At 39.5% G+C, this 18953-nt stretch overlaps 1 protein-coding gene across 1 annotated transcript; it reads left to right on the top strand.

Moving 5' to 3' along the window:
* Nucleotides 1–3350: 3350 nt before the first annotated feature.
* Nucleotides 3351–14537, top strand: cers2a (ceramide synthase 2a). The gene is made up of 11 exons (XM_083900289.1): nucleotides 3351–3711; nucleotides 7319–7489; nucleotides 7990–8107; nucleotides 8312–8430; nucleotides 9687–9744; nucleotides 10164–10214; nucleotides 10378–10470; nucleotides 11739–11867; nucleotides 12044–12150; nucleotides 12811–12964; nucleotides 13061–14537. Exons 2-11 carry the CDS (start codon nucleotides 7320–7322, stop codon nucleotides 13205–13207), a joined length of 1146 nt encoding a protein of 381 aa, XP_083756415.1. The 5' UTR covers nucleotides 3351–3711; nucleotide 7319; the 3' UTR covers nucleotides 13208–14537.
* Nucleotides 14538–18953: the final 4416 nt, after the last annotated feature.

Below are 18953 nucleotides of genomic sequence, written 5' to 3' on the forward strand. Positions count from 1 at the left end.
TTGATTGAGGTCCCTGCAGATGCCCAGTATGTAGCTGGTGGATAATCTTAAAAACACTCAACCTAAAATATAACATTCCTGACAAACTCAAGTGTGGTTACTGGTTCTGAATATGATTAGAACAAACATGAAACTACTTACGAACATTTGGAGGGCTTACCCCCCCCCCCCCCCCTCGCCAGAATTCCTACCATGCATGTTCTGAATTGATTTGCCTGCCAAAAATGAAGTATTTCCTAAGAACGTGCATACACTTGCAGCCGCAGAACTGGCGCTGTTTGAGTTGCATGGACGTTAGTTGATTACTGAGACTCCCCCCCTGAGGCATCAGTGCAAGCAGTGTGTATTGCAGACACCACTCCACTACCAAAGTGTTAAATGTTTGTGTTGTGTTTCACGTGATCTGGTTTTTTGTTGTTGTTGTTTTTTAAAAAATGTCCTATGATCTCTTTTCTCTCTCCTTTCTCTATCTCCAGGAAAACCTAAGAGTTCAATCAAGGAAAACCACTTGGGATGTCCCAGCCTTTTTTTGGTTGTTTGACCAACCGTATAGCACAGGAGCAACACAAAAAGCAGTGTCGTGTGTATGCGCTTCAAAAAAAAAACAACAACAACAAACCTAAACAACAAGAGAAAAGCAGTAATATACAGCTACAGTCTACAGAGTCAGAACCTACAGTATCAGAAGTGCTCCCCGAGTCCCTACTGTATCATTCCACAGCTGGATTCATTTATACTATGTACATACTCTATTGTCGGCAACAAGATCTACATGTTAAGAAAAAGCATATCACTGATGTTATTCTACTGAACAGGGTTCTACTGTATAGTGTGATTTGTGGTCTATGGTGTCAGCAGAAGGCCGGTCTACATTCAGAGGCAAAAGAAAATACTATTCTGTATGATTACCATTGGTAATATTGTTATGTAGAGTTAGTTTTATTATTTATACGTAAATTAGAGAAGAAGAAAAAACACGGGGGAATTAAACTGGAAGAGAAATCGATGTCCTCTTGCTGTACATACCTTGGTTTTAAAAATGGAGGTAAAAAAAAAAGGACTTAAAAATGTCCTGAGTTAAGGTTCTCTGCTGCCACTACTTTTCAGATTAACAAAGGGGAAGGAAGGGCTGAAATGTTTTCTATCTTTTTTTTTATGTTTAATTTATTTGGTAATCAATCAGACGAAGGGTAAAGATGTTAAAATGTTCTTTTTTTAAATTTAGGAGGGGTAAAAAAAAAAGAAAGAAAAGAAAAAGAAGATGATTCCTGCAGTCTACAAGACAATGAACACACTTATAGAGGTTTTAATTACATAAATGTACTTATGGAAGTAAGAAAAAAAAAACATAATGTTTCTTTATTTATTCTCTACAATTGCTGTTTTAAAACATATGTCTTTAAAATAAAATAAAATACAATTTAGAAAAAACAAAAAGATCTGTGTGAGAACTCTGCTTATATCTATGTGCTCATCAAACAATGCCATGTCTTTCTTTTCATGTGTCTTATCAGATGACCTAACTGAACAGACAAAGGTTTGTCCTCAGGGGCTTTGGCTTTGATCGTAGGGGAGTTTGCTGCCCTCTACAGGCAGACAGAGGCGCTGAAGGAAAACACTGAAAATAGCAACAACACAGATCTGGTTACATTTCAATCTGTGAACCAAAGTGTAGTCCAAAACACAAGGTTTTTTTTTATGTTTGTATGCAAAATAACAATAAAACCATGTCTGTGACGTCCATTATATTTAGACAGAAATATGTGGGACTAAGAATAATCCCACTTCTATAATCTGCCCACCATGGTTTTAAAGATAAACGTGCGTGTATCTGCATCCTGTTCTGATGTGAAGAGGCTGGAAAAGTTGATGTGTTTGTAACTACAGCTGAGTTGTGCAGTGAATCTGTCTGTCACAGCAACTTTGGGTTTGGCCTGATGATGAGTCCAAACTTGCCTCGGCCCTCTTTAGCATGCCTGCGAGTATGGGGGACGATTAGTGCCACTTGGAGGGAGGACAGGTTGCCTCTCTGTTTACACTGCTGTTGCAACCGAGTGCATCTTGAAAATATCCTAATGTCAGCCAACAATGGAAAGATGAGTCTAAACATGGTCAGGGTAGCATAAAGAGCAACATTAGGGGGCGCTGTAGCTTCAGACTGATCGTACATTTAATCAATGTTTATGCATGATTATTACGATTAGGAAAACCCATGAGGTATACAGGAAAATTAAGACTTTTGTTTTACACTCTATGAAGCAAAATCCATAGAGAATTTTAGTAACTTAGTGACGTCATGGCACACAGGAGTGATTCATCCACTGCTGCCTACATCAGTAAATTCAAATTTGTTACCATGTGATTTTAGGGCTTAGTGAGTGCTTCTTTCTGTCCCTTTTTCCAAGATAACTTCAACTTTCGATATCTTTCAGTTATTAAGTATGCCTGCCAAATCCTTTCTGCAACAACAGGACAGTAAACGAAGGGTTAAGGGAGCCCTCCAACTTGCTGAGTAGGAAATCTGACTTGAGGCAGCCTTCGAATTGAAGGAACGTTTTTTAAACTTCAGAATTCCAACTTCCGATTACAACTGGAATGCACCAATACTTGCAGGAGTAATTCGACACCCAGTAGCACTATAGAGCTCCGGTAGCTGACGTCACACAACCAAGGTAACGCCCCGTGGCAGGATACTACGCTGTTCATCTCTAGAGACGTATATATATACACATAAATCAGGGAATACGTCACTTGTCTCTTCGCCGGCTGTTTTCATCATAAAGAACATTTTATCAGATCCCCACAGATCCAGAGAGACGGCGAAGATGAATTGCTGCTGTGAAACGTGCTCACGGCGAGCAGAATACAGAGCGATGGGAACAACGGATTTCATAAACAAACTTCATGGTCAACTCTGAGTAAATAATAGACTAACTGACATACAAGGAATTATGTCCTTTCCAGCTGTTTTCAAACTCATGAAAAGCACACTATGGCCACTTTAAGGATCACATGTATCCAGTCTGTAAAGTTTTACAATATATCCACTGATCTCCATGGATTTTAAGTGCACCAGTCCCTTCTTTTTTTTTTTACCACATCATATTTGAAAAGACCAATTTTAGTTGGACAAACACAATCATTCGTTTGTTTTTTTCTCCAGGTAAACTTTTGCAGACTATCTTTCAGGTAATCTCTATTTGCCCAAGGGACGAGTTTATTTTTCCAGGCTGCCTTGTGGCACTAACCGTCTCCCATACACAGTGAAAGCTCACGTCACCTTAAATAGCATACACCCGCCCTCGCTCCTCTTTTTAACATCATACCATAATGTTCGCTGCTGCCGAACATCGGAACTACTCGGCTCAACATTCCGAATACTTTGATCTGACTTGAAAGAGCTCGACAGACTATTCCTGCCTCTTGTTTTCAAACAGCACGAGTCACTGACACAAGGGAGAGTTTTGGAGTGCAGTGAGAGCAGCAGACTAGTTTGTTTTCTGTAGTTTTCTTCTTCTTCTTCCTCTTCTCTTCCTTAAAATGTGGCGAACCCGATGTCCCGAGAAGAGATAAAGGCGGATTGTTGCAACAACTTGGGATGTGTTTGACGGGAGAGAAGTGATTAACATCAGTGACGACGGGAACAGAAAAGGTGCAGCAGCCATACATTTGAAGAAGAGCACACTCTCTGCCGAGCCACCGTCGACGCAGGTAAGCACCGTTACTCGGTGTGTGTGTGTGTGTGTGATGCTTTTTATACAGCGTTTTATCGTCTCATTGCGCCCCTTTTTCACCACATTCCCCTCAGGCACACACACACACAGGACTGCCATTTTAGACAGAAACAGGACACTCGTTTCCCCTGAGGTTTTAAACTCCTCTCGCTTCACCGACACGCGCACACAGGAGGAGACCCTCCGAGTTGAGACGTTCAGGGACTCGGAACATCAAAGTTTTAGCTAGCTAACAGGCCTCTCCGCTTGTTCTCATGTCGGGGGTGTTTGTTTAGGGACACCGCGATAAGACAAGGTCTTGAAACCAAACACGCACAACTCGTAAACCCCAACGGACACTGCTGGGTAAATACAGAAGTGGCTTTCAAGAGGAAAAACGGCCGCTAATGTCGCTGATACTACACGTTATGCGTGCGCACAAAAAAAGTTTTACGCCGTAAAGTGGACATGTCGCTTTGCAAAGTTAAACCTGTTCTTTCAGGTTTTTTATGCGATTGATTCAAACTATATTTGTAATGTGTGCATGTAACAACGGCATACACTGCGAGTTGGTGGGATGTTATTAGACTTCTCAACTCCATCTCAGTGTTCCGTCTACTCTGTTCCGCTATGTCCGGGAGACTCCCCGCCATGCGTGCGCACTCAACCACTCCCTGTAGAGTTTACGCAAACAGCGTAGACCGCTGTGACTGACGCAGACTTCAGAGCCTAAAATAAACAGTTTGGAAAGATCAACTAACGCAACAACAACAAAATAATCCTCTTTCATGGTAATTCTTGGCCAAACAAAAGCAACACATTTCCTTAACCGCCTATATTTTACAATATACTTATCTCCTGTGCAGCCCAGTCACTGTGTTGCTATGAAAGTGCAACATTTCTATCATTACCACATTTGTTTTCAAGAGACTTTCGTATCTCACCTTGACGCTTATCCTACGAAAACAGTTGCTGGCAGTAGCTTTAGAGGCCTTTTGCAGACTCAACAAATTAATCAAATACAGTTTGTCTTTTAAAGGAAACTCAAACAGGTCTACAAACATGTTGAATGCTTTGCCCAGTTGAAATGGCATTTTTGAAATCGTAAAATGTTGTATTTTAGAGTAGATGTCAGTTAATAGTTAGCAACAAAATCTTCATAATATTCACCATTCTATAAGTTAGTTGAACCTAAAGGGCCACTGCATCCAAAAAATTTAGAGTTGTTTTGTTTTTTTACACGTCTAGAGATAAATGTGTTATTTGATCATCATGTCGCATTCCAACAACAACAGAGGAAGTTGGGATTGAAATAAATAAATAAAACTGACAAAACATTGACGTCTAAATGACTGCCTTCAAAGAAAATAAAAGCCCTACACTGTTCTTCACTGTGTTCCTGTCAATTATAACAAGTTTAATGAGTAAAAGATCTAGATATTTTTTTTTATTAAATAAATAAACAGTCAAATTTAATCCAACTCTGTAATAGAATGTGAATTAAACAAACGCAGCAGCATCATAACTGCTTTACGATTACTCTTGGGTGAAACAGGCCTTTAATACTGCGGAATGTTTGAAATGAGGTTGACTGTAGCTTGCTTGGAGGTGCGAGAGATCCATCAGCTATTGTCTCCGACAGTCAGTTTTAGCCAGAGGACATCATAAGACCAGAGCAGCAGATGTTTCACTTGGCAAAGATTACAATTTTGCAATGCAGGAAATTGTTTTTGTCGTCATAAAAAAAAAAAAAAAGAAATAAAGGAACTCAACTGACCCAACATTGAACCAAACCGACTCAAGCTTGTGGCACTGATTATTAGTTCTGGGGTTAAATTCCACCCATGGTATCATTGCAGCCTCCTGTATATGGCCAGTCATAAAATTCACATTGTTATTAGTGTGGCTGAATGCACTCGGGTGTCCTGAGAGGCCCCCTTTTGTTACAAAGCCCCTGCTGAAGTGTCAAGTTTAGATGTGACACAGAAAACAAAAAGTAAAAAGGTGGATTCACACATTCACAGTTTCCAGCTGCCCCTGTTAGACAGATTGCGTTCACCATAATCCTGCCATTAAATTCAGAACTGAAATCAAGCCTCCTTTCAGTAACACATGTTTTACACGAGTTGACAAGACTTGACATGACCTGCCACTTAAAGCTGACCACAGACCAGAGAGGAGGTACGCCTGTTGAGTTTAGTGAGACTTTGAGCAAGACGCAGAGTTCTAATGTGACAGATGACAAACAGGAGGGAGCAGGTTCAGTGAAATCCACACACTGATTAACTTTAACAGGGAGGATGGTTGATATTTCACTGCTTCCTGTAGTAGGAAAACACCGGTTAACAAAAGCAGCCTGCTCAAGTTACTGTGCCTTTACGGGAAGCTTTTAACTGGTTAAAGTCCACACATACCGCTACACACATTTATTGTTATAGGATCTGTCAGATGATGTGTGACGATCTAGATTTTCCCTCTTGACAGCTGATGCTAAACTTTGGATGCAGGGACAAAGGTTCAGCTGATGGTTGGAGCTTTGTCCCTGCAGGCAAAGCTTAGCATCAAGTGGAAAACCTAGATTATACATCTGCTAAGGTTGCATTTGAATGAATGAAGTCCACAGGAGATGAGTTACCGCTAATCACGGCAACACTGATGCTGTCCCAGTTTGTTTTAAAGCTGACCCTATAACTACCAGCTTCAAAATGTTAAAAAACATTTTTTTAAAAAGCACAAATGTCAACCTATTGTACAATGTGTTACAAATGATGAGAAAAATCTAACTAGTCTAAACTAGAAGGTGCAGGTTGTTATTATATAAACACTTTCTGTGTTATGTTGATATCATCATGTAGCAAGATGTGTTAGAGATGTCCAAAATAGCAGAAATGACACATTTCACTAGGGCTGGGCGATGTGGACCAAAATTCATATCCCGATATATTTAGGCTGAATATCAATATATGATATATATAAATATATATATATATATATATATATATATATCCCAATATTTTTTCTGCAAAGTGAGAGCTGTGAAATGAAATGTTCAGTCAAAGTCAAACCAAATATGACATGTCACAGGTAGTTCTATTGAAACTGGCTATTTCACTGCACACTTGGAATTTATCAAATGAATAAATAATAAACACAGGTTTCTACACCTGGTTCGTGAATAAATACTCAGCTTATCAAAGCGCCATACTATATAGAGGAAAAAGAAACTAAATTGATATATGCGATCTATATATATATATTGATATATTTTTTATATATTGATATTATTTATTTTTTTATTTTTTTGGGATTGCAGTGTTTACAGCATAACAAAATCCTCCTGTCATCCAGAGCAGGAGGTGCTCAGATCCAGTGCCTGCTGTCTGATGCATAGTGAGATTAATCACTTTCAATCAGTTCTTGCTCTTCTCACCCCTCTCGGTTTCCTCTCAGGATATTGCCCTGGCACATGAGATTCTATACTTATCCAATTGAAAATGACTGGAGATCATTGAGGAGATAAACCCGTCTATCTTTTTTTTTATATACCCGTCTTAATTTCCTCCATTAAAGTAAAAAAGAAAACTCTTTCTTTGTGTCATTTTTAGGATGTCTCAGTTGAGAGAGATGATATGGGCGGACTGGATCTGGTTTCCTGAAGGCCATGGCTGGGCTGACCTGACAGACCATGATGGCAAAGTCTTCCCCAAAATGGGCGACCTATGGGCGACTTTCCCTATCGCTCTCTGCTTCCTGGTCATCAGACCAATATTTGAAAGGTGAATAGCTGTTTTAAAACATATAAAATCTAGTCTGGTTACAAAAAATGGAGAAAAGTTGCTGCCTCCTTTTTTAGTTTGAAAACTCTGGGATTATGTTTTAGCACAGATGTGCAAAAACTGAGAACTTTTGGAAACAATGATGCACTTATCTGCATTCACTTCCTGCTTGGCTCTTATCAGCCAACACTCAACTAGTAGCTGTGAATGAAAAGCTCAGTCTAATGAGTTTCAGTATCACCTTGTCGTCAAAGAAGAAATCCTTGCTCTACTTTTCATTGTTGTAATTCTCATAGTGCGGATACAGAGCAAAGCAATCGACTTCTGTCCTCTGTGTACCCGAGTAGTGTTAGTATGGCTGCAGATTAGTTTTGAAAACTGAGCTAACAGATCGCATAGATAGATATAGAAAATAAATAAAAACATAGTAGTATGGATGAAGCCTTAGAAAGTGTGTGAGCAGTAAGGTATTTTAATCCACTGTATTTTCTTCCCACCAGGATAGTAGCGACTCCTCTAGCCTCTTTGCTGGGAGTGAGTGACAAACAGCGTATTTGTGCACCTTCAAATCCCACCCTGGAAACCTATTACTGCAGTACATCAAAGCATCCCACACAGGTACTCCTCCTGCACGGCCTCATTCATACTGTGTGTCCTTTGTGTGCCTTATTGCAGAGCAACTGCTTTAATGACGGCTTGATGGAAACATTACACACCTTCACAGCCTTGTCCTGTGTGACCTGTTCGTGACCGTACGTTTACAACTTCAAGCATTAAAGAAAGCACTGACTCTTGTTTTTATGTCCTGTCTGTTGTTGCCAGAGCTCCATGGAGAGTTTAAGTAAACAGACGGACTGTTCAGTGCGGCAGGTTCAGAGGTGGTTCAGGCGGCGAAGAAACCAGGACCGACCCAACAAGCTCAAAAAATTTCAGGAAGCAAGGTACAGCTGAGCATCTTCAGCAGCTTGAAAACTATATTCTGCCCTTCATACTGAGCTGTCTTTGATTCATGAAACAAAAATACAATCTTTTTCTTTTTTTTGTAAACACAGCATCATTTCAGTAAGTCTTTATACATAATATGATTCTATCGTTTAACGCACAACGCGTTTCCATGACGATTGACCGGAGAAAGACACGCGTGACGTCATGTTTGCGTGACGTCATGTTCGCTTTTAAAATGAGTCTGTAAAGTAACGCTAAACTTTAAAAACAGAGGCACACATACGCAGCACACAGGTACGCTGGTTATTTGTAGCGCTGCTCTTTTCGTTTAATAAACACACCACTCCAGTTCGACTGTAGGCGCGCTAAAAGGAGCTAATGCAGCTAACGGCGCTAACTGGTAAACGCCGCGGCACGTAAACATGACGATATGCGCGTCTATTTCCAGTCAGTTGTCAACGCGCGTATTTTTTTTTTATGAACTGATTCTAATGATTCAGTTAGACTGAAAACAACTGCTTTGCTCGTCACTAGTTTATGTGTTTGTATCACATATAAAATGGTGTCACAGCAGTTTGAGTGCCATAAGTACACCAACAGTGGTTAATGACATTGTTTTTCCAAAATTGCATATTGGTTGATACACAAAAATACAAGGGTGGCGTTTACTAGATTTTAGCACCCGTTTACAAAAACATTAGGGCTCCCAAAACACCAGTTCCCTGTGAATTAAAAGCCAAACTGATGCTGAAGTTTTGCAGACACTCTTAAACTCGTTCTTGTGTGTACGGGCCCTAAATGAACCGTGTTTAATAGCCCATGGTCTGCCAGTGGCTCATCAGTGTTTTGGCAAATCAGGCACGAAACATCAACAAAATGGAAGCAAGTATTTCTCAAAAGCTGTTGCAAAACACCTCGCACTGATGAGAGGATTCAGACTGTGTCTGAGAACGGAAATGAGTGCCGTCCAGCTGTTTCCCAGTAACTGAAGGGGATTTCTCCACAAGTGTGATTTAGTGGTTAAACTCCAGTATCCAGTCACGTCTGGTGAATTGGAAATATGTTTTTTATGAAAAGTAATTTTATAAAAATACCAATTCATGTGTAATATTTGGAGGTTGGCTGGAGGACATGTGTTTTCTTTTTGTTTTGTTTTTCAGTCTCTGAAACCCTGCATTTGGACTGTTTCATGTTTGCTGTGTAAAATTAATATATTATGGAATTTCTGAGTTCGCTGTGTGTTTTCTTACAGTTGGAGGTTTACTTTTTACCTTCTTGCTTTCTTTGCTGGCCTGATGGTTCTTATCGATGTGAGTACTGTCCACACAAAAACAAAGACTACAAATACTATTTGCAGCATTTAGCCATGAAATCTACTCTATGAAATGAATCTAAAATATAGTCAAGACATTGACAAGATTAGAGATAATGATTTTTATTCAAAATAATAATTTTGCACAAGGGTTTTCTAATCATCCAATAGCCTTCTAACACGATTAGCAAACACAATGTAACATTAGAACACTGGAGAGATGGTTTCTGGAAATGGGCCTCTATACACATATGTACATATTCCATTTAAAAACCAGACGTTTGCAGCTAGAATGTAATGAAAGTTTAATTTTCACTTAAAGTTACAGAAATGCAGGATACTGGTGTTTGAACATCAGAGTGCTTGTGGTGTTTTGTTGGACAATGTCATGAATAATAAATGTGGATCTCCCCTCAGAAACCTTGGTTCTACGATGTGAAGCAAGTATGGGAAGATTTCCCGAAAATGGTACGAACAAGTGCTGCAACACTACACATTTGTTTTAAATGACACGAATGTATAGATCTCTTTGTTCTTTACTGATTTACTGAATTGACGTGTGTGTGTGTGTGTGTGTGTGTGTGTGAAATTATTCTTTCCTAAATCTTTGCTTTGTTTTTCCCTCTCCCAGCCACTGTTGCGTTCTCAGTACTGGTACTACGTGATCGAACTAGGCTTCTACATCTCGCTGATCGTCAGCGTAGCATCAGATATCAAGCGTAAGGTAAGTGATCGGCGATGCCTCCTAAACTGTGTTGGCTTTCCGCTCTAAAGCCCCTCAGCAACCCTCCATCAAGAGCAATCACTCCCAGAGTGAGTGCATGATGTAAAGCGATGATGTGCTGCGCTGGTTGCGTATTTTGAGGTTTGCACATTGATTTTTCTATGAGGAAATCCAGACCTTTTGCACCGTATTGAGTGGAAGCTGTCTGAATTTAAAAAGCCATTAAAGATAATGCTCATTTCCTCTCATCCCTTTTACTGTCAATTTGGGAACAAACTGAAATGATTCTCTCGGGTTAGGCATGGTGAGTTAATATGCGACTTTAGATGTGAAATCTAAAGAGGCGACATCATGGAGCTCAATGTTTTTGTAAAAGGTGACAGATTTTCCGAAGGCCTTAATCCCAGGTCTTATTTCATAACCTTTTTACAAGAATAGAAGTACAAATACAAAGGAGCTAGGGCTGAATGATTTGGGTAAAATATGCAATAACATTTTTACACAACGAGCTTCAGTCATAGATGTAGAATAAAATCAAAATAGTGTCCCAAACAAACAATTATTTTCATAGGTGATTCATCTGCCAGTTGTTTTTCTCACTTGTTTATTTGGTCCATAAAATGTTAAAATAAAAAGTTTTGTTTCTCAAATTCTAGAAATGAGGATGTTCTCTAATGTCTGGCTTTGTCCACAACTCGAAACTGTTCAGTTTTAATATTTATTTCATATAAGGAGCAAAGAAACCTGTGAATATTGAAATTGAAGCTGAAAAATCATTAATTATTAATGATGAATGAATTGGTATTAATCATTAATAATGAAGTCATTGTTGAAGTCCTACATCAAAATACTATATACCTAAAATACATATACTCTAATGCAAATAGGAGAACTTTCCAAACATCTGTCTCTTGCATCTTTTCAAAGATGACATGGAAAACTGAATTCAATTCAAAAACAATTCAATTGCCGCCTTTGCAATTTGTAAACTATTAATTGTTCTGTATTTAAATCAAAACAATAGTTATGTAGAGGGCCTCAAACCAGCCTTTTATTTCTTTAATTCATTTTTTTTCTCCTCCGTGTGTGGATTCTGTTTCTTTTCATAGCTGCAAAGCCGTATAATGTGCTACATACCAGAAGTAAATCATTCCTCAAATTCAGACGCGCACTGTTGATTGGTGACCAATCTTTACAGCTTGATCAATAAGTGACAAAACACTGTTGCATTTTGCTTTTTGCACTCATCTGTTGTCCTTTCTCTGCAGGATTTCAAAGAGCAGATAATTCACCATGTAGCCACCATCCTTCTTATCAGTTTCTCTTGGCTGGTCAACTACATCCGTGCAGGGACTTTGATCATGTTGGTGCATGATGCCTCTGACTATCTCATGGAGGTATGACAAGATGCCAGCACAGCAGAAAAAGAAATAGTAAATTCACACACCTCACAACATCTGCATAGTTTGTAGCTTCATGGTGAGAGGGCTGCCATCTACATACAGTTCTCTGTCTGCCCTCTAGAGGAAAACGCATGCAAAAAGGTCACACTCTGCTCTCTCTTTCCTTCCAGTCCGCCAAAATGTTCAACTACGCAGGTTGGAGGAAAACCTGCAACTGCATCTTCACGGCGTTTGCCGCCATGTTCATCGTCACCCGCCTCGTCATCCTCCCCTTCTGGTAAAAAGCATGTTGCATCAGACTCTGTGTCACTGTCATGAGTCACTTTGATGTTTGAGAACAATGAAGAAATAACTGTGTGTTTCACACTGACACTTCTTTTGCTTTCTTTAGGTAATGCATAACCACGTTAATGAACAGTTTCTTTATGAGATCTTTGTTTTAACGATGCATTACTCACGTGTGCTTAGTTATGAATAATTTCTGAGTCGTTTCTTCACTGTGTAATATGATGAACAAACATTACGAGTCACCTGCACTCCCTCCTATACCAATAACATGGTATTTACCTGCAGCTGCAACTTTTTTAATGTTTGAGTCATGTTTGCTAAAAACTGCAGTTACTTAATTGTTGGGAAGGAAAGTTAAATGACGACAAAACCAGATATTTTTATTTATTTTATTTTTTTTAAAGACACAATTTCATTTCAAGGAAACATCTAAAATGAGAACAATCCACCCAAGTCAGAAATTCTAGTGCTTGATATCATCATACAAGTTAGATTTAGCAGTAAATCTCATTAACATGCTGAAAGTTTGTGTGACATTTTACTGTAAACACAACAACAGGCACATTGTTCGCACTCCTGGCCGCCGTCAATGGGCTTTTGAATGTGGCTCTGATTGGACTCTCTGTTCTGCCTTTGTTCTATTGTCCAGGATCATACATACAACATTGGTGTACCCACTGACCCTCTACACCCTCTTCCCTGGCTTCTACTTCTTCAACGGGCTGATGGTTGTGCTGCAGATTCTGCATATCTTCTGGGCCGCGCTCATCTTGCGCATGGTCGTCAAATTCCTGCCAGGAAATGTACGAAAGTACCTTCTTTTTTTTTTCTTCATATGAATGATTTCCTTGCGTGTAGCAACAATCACTTCAAGTGTTACGCTTTGTTTTATCTGACAGGATATTGTTGAGGATGAGCGGAGTGATAAAGAGGAGACGGAGTCAGAAGACGAAGAGCACGAGCCAGAGCACAAGGGGAAATCTAAAAATGGCCACATGCAGAACGGCCACACACCTCTCAACAACAACCACAGGAAGAGGCACTGATCTGACAGTGAGGCACGGAGATGATAACATGTGGTCCTCACCTGAAAGCCAAAGAATAGGCATGTTTGATTGGGCAGCACGCACACACACAGTCACATCTAGTCATCCATCCACCCCCTCCTTTCTGACATCCTGGTAGTCTAATGTAGATCATTTCATCACTGGAGAACCACACTGATTGGTACTTAAGCAGCAGAGTGGTTTTCTTGTTACATCCGCTTTCTCCTCTTTTTTCCCCCCCTCCTCTTCAGTCTAATTTGCCAAGAATTTGTGCTGTTGACCAAGTTGCAGAATCTGCCTTCTCGTAGCTTCATAACATGTTACTGGAAGTGTTTTCAAAACACGCTGTGCTTATGGGGCAGTCATTCCCCGCCTGCACAGTTTGTTAACACACTTCCAAGTATTGCTGCTTTTGAACTTGAACTGTTTTCTGCTCTAAATAATGACACTGAGGTCGGTGAGAGCATCGTGAGAGCAGCGTTAAGGTGAATGAGGCCATGTCTTTGTATGGACCATAATCTGGTTACAGATTGCGGCCTCGTACTTAATATTTGCAAGATGCACTTGCCATTTTGTCACTTTGGTTGTTGTCAATGATTTTGAGACGGTGAAATGCACTTGTTTCAGTGATGTTTAAAGTAAAAAAAAAATAATTGGGAGATAAATAATATTTTTTAACATTATGAAAGAGTACGAGGAGGTGCTTCACCTGCCGTGTGTGAGATATGATGTGCCTTAAGTTTGTCTTAAAAATGCTTGGCCTTGTGGGCAGCAGGGTGCACAGGAATCATTTTAAATGTTTTTGTTTATGCTCATTGACTTTTAGTTGTTTGACTTTTATGTTGCGTTGTTTTTTATTTGTTTTTTTTTTCTTTTGCGGTCCAGTCAACGGTTTCAATTTGGGAGCAATTTGTTAAAGTGTAACCCAAACCAATCACAAAGTGTTCATGAATTCTTTATGTGCTGGAAGAGTCAATAGCATTTCCATTCAGTGTTGTTTTTCCCATCCATCCAAAGATGCACTTTATGGTTTCTTCTACAGATCAGCTTTGACGACATATTTGGTAAAGAAGGCGGTAAATGTTTGATTCAAATTTACTCATTTTTAGTTTAAGAGCATTCAGGAGTTTGATATCAAATTTTAGTTTGATATTTATTCATATTATTTACCCTCTTATTTTGTGTTTGTTTAAAAAAGAAAAAGAAAGAAGCTGTTTAGTGAAATCTAAAAAATAATACACCAAAGTATGGTTTACTTTTGTATGACCTTGTCATTTTGAAGTGCCTTCTTCATTTCAAGTGTCATTTGTAAAGAGAGAAAACAAACATGTTCTGTGCCTTTTGTCTTTATTTCTGTGATCTTTGTGCCTCGACACATTCAAAGCCCCTGCGCAGTAACACCCATGGCCTCTAACATTTCTCTAAACCTGGTCTCATGACGACCAGTCAGCTGCAGCGAGCTCTCAATGGCTTTGCTGCTACAGAACGTGGTTTTTATTCTGCATTGCGTGTGGCTGAGATGTAAAATAATAATAATAATAATGATGATAAAGATAATGGTGTATAACTATGCATGCTCGCCTGTTTGTTTGTTTTTGTTTTTAAAAATAATAATGTAAATGACATGTTTGATGGGTGTATATATGTGGTTTCAGGTGTTTTATAATGAATCCAGACAAACTTCAGCTGCTTCCATATTCAAAGAACAGACTACAGAGGAAATCTATTGAAAGACAAATCATTTATGGGTTTTACCAAACGTGAATTAAAGCTCGAGTTTCCTTCTTTAATTCAGACACGATGTCAATCGTTAAGGGCTACAAGCTATGGCTATTTTTATTTGTTCACTTAATAGTTTTCTCTAGTTTTTCAGCTATCATTACTCAAAATCCCATGATTGAAAAGGATAAACAGGAAAGCAGCATGATTTTAAAAGCTGGAGGCCGGGTATGTTTAACACCTTTGCTTGAAAATGACTGTCAGTGGTTGTTCATAGTATATGAACCTTGATGCAGAGAGTGTAACTGTCACTTTTTAAATATGTATTTCACAGAAAAAAAACAAGAAATGCACAAATGAGGTTACATAAAACATGAAAACCACTCCAAGAGGAACATACACATAATGTTATGTAACAACATCCCACAGGTGACCAAAGAGCTTTAATAACAGAGTCACAGACACAAAGGTATAACGACTTTAATCAAACATAAACTGAAGCATTAAAATAAAATACAGAAGGATAAAAAAAAGAGAATTAGAAAGTATCATTACACTGCTGTGTATTAAAAGCCAGGAAATACCAAGGTCTCCTCATGTCTGTGCGTGTGTGGATTTTCTCTGGGTTCTCCAGTTTCTTGGAGATTTGGGGATTATGCAAATTGGACACCCTGGATTGACTGTACGTGTGAGCATGAGAGCGTGAGAGTGGAGGGTTGTTTGTCTCATTGGACTGGTGTACTCTGTCTTTTACCCTATGTCAGGTGGGATTGGCAGCAGTGACCCCTGTGACTGTCGTGGAGGATAAAGTGGTAGATTAATGAATGAATTAATTAATGAATTAATTTAAAAAAAAGATGAGAATATGTTTCCTTTTGTGTACAGTCAATGACACCACAATATCTACAGTATTTGAGAGAATGTTTCCTTTGTTCTTTGGGGGGATGATGATTCCTGGCCTGTCTGTTTGACATTACGGACATGGGAAATTGTTCTAAAATGCTGTGATAAATCTTAACTCTCACATGATCTGTTGCTGTGTAAACTGAGTAAACATCATTCAGTATGGAGTCACTGGTTCCACCTGTGCCGGTTGGATGTGAAGTCACTGTGGAGAGAATGTTAAATGAGATGGTGCATTACAGTGCAGTACAGTGGAGAGACATTCCAAAAATGTCTAGTGTGATTTTTACAATTATTTTCAAGTCTCAGGTGAGAAAAACAAACACATGTTGACGTAACAAGTCTGTGTTAATCAACATGTGTTTGTTTTTCAGTCATTCCAGTTGCTCTTCCCTCCACTCTGTTCTTTGGCTGCAGCCTTAAGGCCTCCCTCCCTCCTCCCTCCTTCTTCCTCCCTCCTCACCTAATTGCATATGGAGCAGGATCACTTTACCTGTGTGCTCTGTACTCCAGCCTCCACACTGTTCTTCTGCTTCACTGTAACAATCTCCATTTTAAAGCGGCAGGGTCAATTTCCCGCCCGCACTCGCATCCACCTCCATTATTTAATTGCTGTAATGCATCTCCTGTTTCTCCTGCTATGACGGCCGGGCTTTCCTTTCCACGCCTCCTGCCTCTGTGCTGTCTTAGCTTTCCTCTGAAAAATCCTTGCCTTTTTCTTGCATGCAAAGTTCCCCCTCCTTCCCTTGTTGCCTGTCGTAAGCCCTGTGTAATGAAGGAGCTCTGTCACCGAAGGAGTTGTGGTGGTGTGAAGTCTAATTGGTGACAGACGATGGTCGTTCCTGACAGGACAACAAAAGGTGTGCGGTGTTTGATACACTCGTGAACTTTGTGGAGGGTTATTCAATTCCTGCTTAAGTATTAATAGAGGCTTTACACACCGGTGGGAGGTTGCAAGATGCATGCGTGCATGCTGCTGCTGCTGCTGCTGCTCTTGTGTGTGCATACTTGTGTTTGTTACCTTTTTAGGTATAAACACTGACATTGTCAGGACCAGTAGTCCAAAAACCAGGTCCTAATGAGGCAGAACCTCATCTCTGAGGGACTATTTACATTTTGGACTAAGATTTGTTAAGGTTAGGGATAACACTGTGTTGAGGCTGTCCACATTCAGTGAGAGTCCTTAAAAGGATTGCTGTGCAAACCTGTGTGTGTGTGCGTGTGTGTGCGTGTGTGTACACGCGTGTGTGTGTGTGTGTGTACGCCTGTGTGTGCCTGTTTGTGCAGGCTCTAATGTGTGGGCTGCTCATTTCCTCTGTAATGATGATGATGATAAGCAGGGAACAGTTAAGACTGTGGTAACTGATGAGCATCTTATATAACTTTATTAATAATAATAATAATAAGCAGAGTGAAGCAGCACAGAGAGTTCTTAAGAGTTTTAGACTCAGCAGCAGCAAACACCTGGATGTCGGTTGACCAAACAGGAAGGATGGTGAGTTTGAAACTTTTGCAATCATCTTCAGAGCTTCTCTGCTTCTGCTTTAGTTACAAATCTTGCTACCATTAAAAAACGTATATTCACTGTTACCTCACTTTGAGTTTTGGCTTGCATTCGTTTTTGTTCTTTTGTTCTTTTGTGTCCACAACAATAAAAGGAAGGAAATGATGTGTTAATATCCAAGAGAGATTTGTTTTAACAGTGTAAACTTACTTGACCAATAGTAGAGCTGAATAGTTTAGAAATGATGTATTTGTTTGGCAATTGAGGATTATTTAAAAGTCATTTTCTGGCTCAAGCATCTAATAATGTGCACTTGTGCTTGTAAATATTTGGCGTTAACAAGCAATTTAAAAGCAATAAAGCCTCTAGAAAACTGTTATTCTTTTTATTTATTTATTTTTACAGTTGATTAGGGAAATAGATCCATTGAATTACGGGTTACATTGATGAACTACCTGACGTTTAAAATTGTTTAAACAAAGTTGCAGGTAAAGTGTGTCATTAACGCTTCTTGTTTTCATTACAAATATTTTACATGAGCCCACAAAATGGCTTTCAACATTTTTGGTTTGTATGAGCATTTTCCAATAACTTTCCACTGTCATATTTTACAATTGAATTTATCACAAAGCAAATATTAGGCTATGTTTGGAACCACTGACTAAATTAAAGTCTAAAGTCTAGATAAAATACATGAGTTGTGTGTTGTCTTTGCCAACATAGTAACCTGTTTTATCTGCTTTATCATCTCAGGAGTGTGTGTGCACACACCAGTCACACTGTCCTTAACCTGCTGCTGCTGGATTCATTAGGAGAAAAACAGTCACCTGTGCCTTCATGGACCAGACATCTCACCCTCACCCGACAATACCGTTTGAGGTGGACGTGGACTTGGGCTTCGCTCTCTTCTTCCTCTTCCTGCTGTGTTTCTTCCTGATGGTGACAGTGGTGCGATGTGCTCAAACAGTGGTGGATCCGTATGGCTCCATCTCCACCTCCACCTACCAGGAGGAGCAGATCACCTGAGGGAGAGTGTCTTCATCCTGTGTGACATGTCTCTGCAGGACTCCAGCTGTCCAACTTAGAGAAACTCATACATGTACACTCTCGTTGCTGTGTGTCTTCAGTGGAGACAGGATTCAGAGCATGTTTGAAACATGAAGAAGTTCCAAAATGTGCATTTATTGATTGAATGTTCCCATTTTTAATTTAACTGCAGTTTTGCATCAATGTACTTCTATAAAATACATTTTCCCTGCACAGCCTCATGCTACAGTGATGTTACGTGGCATTCTAAACAGTTTTTGAAAAGACTCCTCAGTGCCTTTTGAACAGCTATGAGTGAATTCTCAAATGGAACCGGTCGAGCTTAATCCAGTGCTTCGCTTTGAAGTGGTAACAAGAGCCAAAGTTAAAGAGCTCAGTGAAGCAATAATGTAATATCACATTGATTTGCTGTACAGGCACAGATTTAGGTGCAGACACCACGGACATGTTTCCAAAATCAAGATAAACATCGACTGTGTATGCAGCAACTTTGCCAGGTTTGACAGTTTCCTGTTGGGTAACGGGTGAACACTGGATATAAAAGGTTTTATACATTTATTTTCTTGTGATATT

This window comes from Microchirus variegatus (assembly GCF_963457635.1).
Source record: "Microchirus variegatus genome assembly, chromosome: 13".
In the NCBI taxonomy this organism is placed as follows: Eukaryota; Metazoa; Chordata; class Actinopteri; order Pleuronectiformes; family Soleidae; genus Microchirus; species Microchirus variegatus.